Source organism: Lipotes vexillifer, unplaced genomic scaffold, assembly GCF_000442215.2.
Source record: "Lipotes vexillifer unplaced genomic scaffold, Lipotes_vexillifer_v1.1 scaffold802, whole genome shotgun sequence".
Taxonomy (NCBI): domain Eukaryota; kingdom Metazoa; phylum Chordata; class Mammalia; order Artiodactyla; family Lipotidae; genus Lipotes; species Lipotes vexillifer.
This window is the reverse complement of record NW_006790237.1, coordinates 350,196-357,616: the sequence shown is the minus strand read 5'-3', so window position 1 is coordinate 357,616 and position 7,421 is coordinate 350,196. Positions and strand designations below refer to the sequence as shown.

Genomic DNA, 7,421 nt, shown 5'->3' with positions numbered 1-7,421 from the left:
CCGCACTGAGGCGGCCAAGAGCACCTCCCTGCGCCAGTGCCCAGCTCCGGCCCGACCCCTAGGGTGTATCCCAGGCCAGGAGGGCCTTCCACTGCCACGGTGAAGATGTCTCTGTAGGGAAGTCATCCCCACAAGGCAGAAGACACAACCCCAGTCGGTGGGCCAAGGTGGGCATGGGGACTCATGTCAGCACCAGTACAAACTGGCTGTGTGACCTTAGGACAACCACTTGCCCTCTGTGGACTCCAGTCTGGAGACCCACTCCAGCCCACACCTTCCTGCTTCAAAGTGACCTGCTTCTGGGCTCCCTGTGATCCCACAAGGATTAAACTGCAGTAATAATGACTTTTATTAACCATCTCTGTGAATACAACCACCACCACAGATTCCCTTTCCTGTATTTCAGTGTTTCAGAGGTGCCTTCTTCTAATGACCTTGTGACGTGCTCTGGTCAGAGATCTGGGTCCAAGGCCACCTCTGCCCAGTGGCTGCTGGACAGTGACCGAGCCTCGATCTCCTCATCCAAGAAATGGGAAGGATTCCTACTGCTGGGCGCAGTTTGGAAGAGAACCAGTTCCTCAGGAAGCTGCCCCTCCTGCTTTTCCTTCCCACCCACTCACTGCCAGGGGCACCATTTGGCCTTCCTTGAAGAATCTAAATTCCTCCCAGACTCCGCAGACCTGTCGGCCTCCCTAGGCCTCCCTCCCTCGGAGCTGATTCAGGAATCCATCCACCCCAGCAAGTTGCCAGGAAGGAGTGATTTGCATTTTTTATGCACCAGGGACCTGCTACTGTGGTTGGAGAAGCGATTCCTCCATTTAGGAGCAAAATTCCATGCGGGGTGGGGGGGCAGTGTGGATGATGAGACGTGAACGGAGCAAAGTCCTGCCTTGACCCTGTGCCAGGCTGGAAGCTTCCTCTGGGCCCTCCCACTGTCTGGGCTGCCTTCAGTCCACGCTGGTCTGTAATTCCTCACCAGATTCTCTGTCTCCCTGGGGCAGCCACTCACTGCTCCTCCATTAAAAAGCCACCGCTGGGACTTCCCTGGTGGTGCAGTGGATAAGACTCCACGCTCCCAATGCAGGGGGCCCGGGTTCCATCCCTGGTCAGGGAACTAGATTCCACATGCATCCCACAACTAAGGAGCTCGCCTGCCGCAACTAAGACCTGGCGCAGCCAAATTAAAAAAAAAAAAGCCACCGCTGACCCTCCGAGGGCACCTACTACAACCAGGCCCAGCTCCGAGCCAATGGCTCTCAGCCTGAGCCATGCATTGGAACCACCTGGAGAGCTTTCAACATGACTGATGGCCTATCCTGCCCCCAGCGACACGACTTCACAAGTCTGTGGACTGGCCATTGCGGTTTTCGGGTGAATCTCTGGGCAGCCAGGGTTGAGAACCACTCCTCAGCCAGCTGTACCTGTCAGACCTCTGCTAACTAACCCTGAATTTGCCGGTGCCACGTGTTCCAAGGGTCACTGGCCCCTGCCCCATCCATCCCATCGTGGCCAGGGGCTCCTGATTCACCTAAGCCAGCCTGGGTGCGTACCCCCCTCCCCACCAGGAACCAATCCAACCAGCTGAGAAGTCCACCGGGGTATTCTGAGACCCTTTTCCTCATTTCTGCAGGCTCTTTTCTGCCTAAGGGAGATGTTCTGGGGAGGTACGACGCCCCTAGAACAGCCACCACCACGCTACTGGGCTGATGAGGAGGTAACATACCATGGGGATAAATGCAAGAGTGTCACTGTCGGTCTGCCTCGGACCCCCAAGAGTTCCCTCCAAGTGAGGTAACAGGCTCCCAGGCATGCCAATCCCTTGGGCTATTTTCTGTTCACTACAGCTGAGAACATCCTGAGTGAACACTCTCCCCCCAGATGGGGACCGGGCGATCTGGTTCTCGGCTGTGTCCTCAGTGCCTAAACCAGGGCCTGGCACAAAGAAGGCGTTCCGTAAACATGTATGGGTGAACACAAGGGGTTAGGGAGCACTGAATACAAGCCCGGCCCTGGGCTTGGGCCCGGCACACAGGGCTGAACTCATTTTCGGCCCATTTTTCAGATGTGGAAACTGGGGTTCACAGAGGTGGAATCGCTGGCCTAAGGTCACATAGCGGGTATGTGAGAAAGCTGAGTCCAGAGCCTGGGGCCCACTAACCTCCCACCTGCAGAGGCAGCCAGCAGAGTCAGCAAGGGACGTACCCAGCTTAAGGAGCCAGCCCTCCCGGTCCGGGTTGAAGAAGGTGTGGGTCAGATCATTCCCATCATCCTCAGGAATCTTGAAGGGCTCATTTCGGATGCTGTCGTAGAGGTTCTGAGGGGCGAAGGCATGGTCAGCAATTCCAGGCTCCTGAGACCCTCCCAGGGCTACCTGGCAGTGGGGAGGGGGCTCCAGCAACCAGGGAGCCAATGAGACCATGGGTGGGATGGCAGATGGGATGGTGCAGGGAGGGAGGGAGGGAGGGAGGAGGCCGGGGAAAAAAGGGAAGCAGAAGGCAGAAGAGTGGAGGGAGCCCCAGGGAGGAGAGAGAGGAGGAAAGATTAAAAAAATATGTGGAAACACAGACATAGGAAGAGCTGCTAGGTTCTGAGACAGACCGACAGGCAGGTGGAGAATGGGACACACCAAGACCCTGAAAGAGTCACAGAGCCAGAGAGAGACAGAAAAGAGAAAGAGAGAGACAAGACACGTAGCCAGAGAGAGAGAAAGAGGAAAGAAATGGACATGCTGGCGTGACCACGCTGTCCACGGGTGAGGCGATGATCCCGGGTAGGGAGCTCAGGCACTGGGAGACCCGCAGGGAGGAAGGTCTGCGGCAGGAGGAGGGACAGGTCTGAGGGGGCTGGAGGAGGGGGAGGTGGAGGCCTGACCCTGAGCAGCTCCTCAGGCAGGTCCCCGCCCTCATTGATGCCCCGGTTCATGGCCACAAAGCGCTCCAGGCCCGGCTTGTCCCGGACGTTGGGGTTGTGAAGGCTGGTGTTCAGCATGATCACGGCGAAGGACAGCACATAGCACGTGTCTGCATTGGACAGTCAGGGGGTGATGACTGGGACATATGGGCCCCCAGGACCCGAGAGGTCAAACCCCCAGCTCCCTCCTTCCCCAGGACCCAGGAGCCTGGGCCCCCACCTGTGGACTGGAAAACCCCGGGGTTGCATAGGCAGTAGCGCTGGGCAAAGGCTTCCATCATCCGATCAATCTTCTGGGCTTCTCCAGGGAGGCGGAAGCTCCAGAGGAACTGCCTGCGTCAGAGAGGGGCCGGGTGTCGATGCCAGGACTGGCAGGACCCCCTCCCCACTCTCAGTCCCCGTGATAGGAACTGGCCAATGAGAGCTCCACGCTTGTGGCCAATCTGACCACTGAGCATTGGCCATGAGACTTTTGGTGGATTTATATGGGAACACCTCCTACTTTCTACTAAGGTTGCTGAACGGGTCTGATGGTTGCTAGGGGCTTCTGCTATCATGTGGGAGGAGGGTCTGTGGCGAGCAATGCCCACACCATGGGGAGCACAATCAAGAGAAAGAGAAAGTTGGCCTTCTGACACCATTTGAGCACCTGGATACAGGTATGCCGGGAGGAAGCCCCACCGTGGACTTTGGTGTCATGTGAAGGCAACCCATTCCCTAATTTTTGTTGCTGTTTTGTTTTGAGTAGGGATCATCACTTGGAAAGAAAGCCCTGACAGGTACCTTCCTGCCCTTCCAGGCTCGTCCCTCTCACCTGAGGGCCTGCACCAGATTGAGGTCCGTGAACTCATGCAGATCCACGAAGGCGTGGAGCACTGCCAGGTTCAGCTCTTCCCTGGGAGGACAGGGACAAAGTCACGTGCAGGAAGGGGCGTGGGGAGGTGGGCGTGGGAGTGGACAGGAGGCGAAGGAGTGGGGAGGCTGTGCCCCCTCTTCTGCACAGAGGCTACCCCTGTAGCTGGTGAAAGTTTTGGCCAAGCCCCCATCACAGGCCTGGCACCAGGGCAGGGATACTCAGAAGGCTCTTGGGAGGACCGTCTGCCTCGAGAACGCTGGTGTGGCTGGACCTCTATTCAGTGGGGAGAAATGCAGTAAACACGTGCTCTGCTGGCCATCACCTCTCTCCGATGAGCCCCAGGTTCCACAGATGCCCTGTGGAGATGGTCTCCCAGCCCCCAGTGCCCTGTGTAGATGGTCCCCCATCCCCTACAGGTCCATGGACAATCCCAGTGCACCCCAGATGTCCACAAAACGATCCCCACAATGCCAGATATCCAGACCATCTCCATGCAGTCCAGATGTCCACAGACAATCCCCAGAAATCGACAGGTGACCACCCCCCATCCCCAGACAGTCCCTATGCACCCCAGATGCCCACAGATGGTCTCTGTACTGCAGATATCCAGAAAGTTCCACACACCCTAGATGTCCACACAATCCCTAAGCATCCCAAACGTCCACAGATGGTCCTGTGCACCTCAGATGTTCAGAGTCTCTACACACCCCAGACGCTCACAGATGGTCCCCATGTTTCCCAGACTTCACAGGAGGTCACCATGCACCCTGGATGTCTAGACGGTCCCCACACATTCCCAACATCCACAGATGATCTCCATGTACCCCAGATGTCCATAAATCCCTAGGTACCCCCGGATATCCACAGTTGGTCCCCATACACTCCCAACATCCAATCTCAGGCACCCTACACTTCTACGTGGTCCCCACACACCCTGGACGTCCACAGATGGCCCTCATGCTCTCAGATGTCCATGGGCCCCCTGTGCTCCCTAGATATCCACTGATGACCCCCCGACTTCCTAGCGGTCCACATCATTCCCATGCACACCAGTTGTCTACACACCATTCTCACGCTCCCACGCCACCCACAGATGTTCTCCACTGTCCCCAGACCTAAATGGATGGTCCCCAGGTTGCCCAGAAGGTCCCAGGCTGCCCCAGACTCCTGTCAGCTCATTTTGTCAAAATCCAGTCATAAGGCTGATCTATCAGGGCCTCTTCTCGGGAGGAGTTGGGTGCATGGGGCCGAGGTGAGAAGCCAAGCAGGAGGTGGCGGGGTGGCGGGGTGGGGGGGCGGGTCTCACCTCTCCCCCAGGTAGTCCCCGATGGCCGTCTTGTTCAGGCCTTCGCCCTTGTACAGGAAGCGGGCGATCTCCTCGGGTGTGTTCTGCAGAAGTTCATTCTCCACCAGGAACTGGATCCCCTGGGGGGCGGGAGCTGGGTCTCAGGGCTGGGTACTCAGAAAGCCACGGCCCTCCCCCCACATCCTCAGAAACCAGAGCCTCCAAAGCCACCCCCACCCTCAACGGAGTAGGGCCGAGTTTTACTTTCAGGCTTTTCCCAGGTCCTTAAATACCATCCGTCCCACGTCTTAGCCTTTGCATCTACTGTTCCCTCTGCCTTTGCCTGGTTAATTCCAGTCCCCCCGGAAGCAGGGTCTGGCAAGCAACAGGAGCTCCATGAATGTTTGCTGAATGACTGAACAAACTACCATTGCTTTGGACAAGAATAAAGTGGGAAACTGTTAGTAGACAGCAGCCCATCAAGGGCTGTGAGGGCCAAGCCTCAGGCTAGACTAAGGCTTTCTCGGGCTCTCCTGATGCCACAAGGACCACCACTGTGGCTATATCTCCCTCTGGATCATGGTATCCATGTCTAGGGGCTCCCTGAGGGCAAGGCAGGGTCAAACTCTTCTCTGGGTCCTCAGCATTGCCTAGCAGAGGGGCAGGCCCAAGGGCGGCCTCAGGAAATGGGTGTAAAATGAATGACTGCATGAACGAACAAACATCTTTCCTCCACCTGGTGAACACTAACTCATCCTTCAAACCTGACCCGAATACACCCTCCTCAGGGAAGCCCTCCTTGGTGCCACCAGGCTTGCTCCCCTGAGTGTCCACAGCCCTGGTACCTCTCTCTCTCCCTGTCATGGCACTCGTCAACCCTCTTCTGTACACGTCACTGTCCATATTCCCTACCAGACTCAATCGAGCTCCACCTGGGGACTCTAGGTGACAACAGAAGTGGGCCCTAAAATATGAGCAAAAAGGGGAGGAAGACGTCCCGGGCAGAAGTTCCAGCGCAGGAACAAATGCAGCCATATCTGAATCCAGGGATCAGGACCAAGTCTGTGCACCTAAGGCAGACCTTTAACCACCATACTTCTGGAACAGAGAGACGCCAGAATCCCCTGTCTGGATGTCTGCCTGGCTGATCCCAGCCCTGTGGCCCCAAAAGCACCTTTTTGGGGTCCATATTGAACTTCTTCCTGCCCATTGCCATCTTCCGGTTCCGTTGCAAGGTCTTGCTGCAGGGACACAGAACGGAGGGTGGAGGGCCAATGCCTGGGCATCCCTGGCCCTGGCCTGGCCTCGTGACCCCCAGGTTCCCTGCCCCAGCCCTCACCTGCCCTCATTGGCCTCCAGACCCTCCACCTCGCTCATGGCTTCGCTGAGCTCCTCGCGCAGGCGCTGGATCTCCACCAGCAGCTCCTGCTTCCGCCGCCGGATGTTCTCCAGCTCCATCCGCTCCTCCGGAGTCAGGTCCGGGGGTTCTGGAGGAGGGGATGAGGGGTGGGAGGTCAGTTTTGGGGGCTGGGAGCGTGGACTTCTGAAATCTGGGGGAGGACAGGGCTCCTAGGTTCCGGGGCAGGAGGAGAATGAGAGTCCAGCCTCCTGTCTACTGGAAGACGGGGTACAGCCTGGATTCCTCAGTCCAGGGGACGAAGGGCTAGGAACCTAGACTCTTTAGTCCTGGGGGAGAAGGGGACTGGGAGCCTGAACTCTTAGGTGTGTGGGGAAAAAAGGGCTGCAAGCTTGAACTTCGGTCCATTACTTGAAAGGAGGCTGAGGCCTTGGTTTTCTGCCTCCATTCTTGGCGAGGTAGCTGTGGATCTGGGTGTCCGGACTCCTGGGTCCATGGAAAGTAACTATGGCAGGCGAAGCTGATGACAGCTTTCAAGAGTTGAGGAAGGGGGCGGGGCATCGAAGGCCCCCGTCCCCGCCTTAGCGGAATCTGTAGCCCCCAAGATCTCTCCTCACCCCAGCGTCCCCAAAAGCCCCCTCCCCTCTCCCAGCAGGCACTGGGCTCGCCCGGCCCCTCCAGAGGGAATGGTTCCTCCCCGGCCTCGCCTCCGCCGCTCCCACCCCCTCCCGCTGCCACCGGAAACAGGCTCGGCCCAAACAATGGCCTGGAACGCCCCACTCTCCTGCCCCGCCGGAAGCCCGTCCCGTTCCCCACAAAAGCGAGGCGACGACGGAGCCGAACAGCTTCGCAGGGCGCGCGCCGGGAAGAACGCTCGCGGCAGAATGCTGGGGCCGAAACGCTCCATCCGCTCCCAGACGGCCCCGCCCCTCCCCGACTTACCATAGACACCGTCCTCCATGGCGGCTAGGAAGGCCCGCGGGGAGTCCGGGGCGGTCCCGCCGGTCGGGCCT

General features: G+C 58.2%; 1 protein-coding gene across 3 annotated transcripts in view; it reads right to left on the bottom strand.

Moving 5' to 3' along the window:
- The window catches only part of CYTH2 (cytohesin 2), a 9,206-nt gene that overhangs the window by 1,459 nt on the left and 326 nt on the right, over positions 1–7,421 (bottom strand). The window contains exons 1-9 of one of the 3 annotated variants that reach the window (XM_007463305.1): positions 7,351–7,369; positions 6,391–6,538; positions 6,226–6,292; positions 5,073–5,191; positions 3,725–3,805; positions 3,131–3,243; positions 2,872–3,020; positions 2,203–2,314; positions 1,281–1,283 (exon numbers count right to left, since the gene is read on the bottom strand). In XM_007463305.1, coding sequence (XP_007463367.1) covers positions 1,281–1,283; positions 2,203–2,314; positions 2,872–3,020; positions 3,131–3,243; positions 3,725–3,805; positions 5,073–5,191; positions 6,226–6,292; positions 6,391–6,538; positions 7,351–7,369 — 811 coding nt within the window. Of the gene's footprint in view, positions 1–1,280; positions 1,284–2,202; positions 2,315–2,871; positions 3,021–3,130; positions 3,244–3,724; positions 3,806–5,072; positions 5,192–6,225; positions 6,293–6,390; positions 6,539–6,819; positions 6,905–7,350; positions 7,420–7,421 lie in introns of those variants that run through there. The other 2 variants (XM_007463306.1, XM_007463304.1) reach the window with 2 other exon arrangements.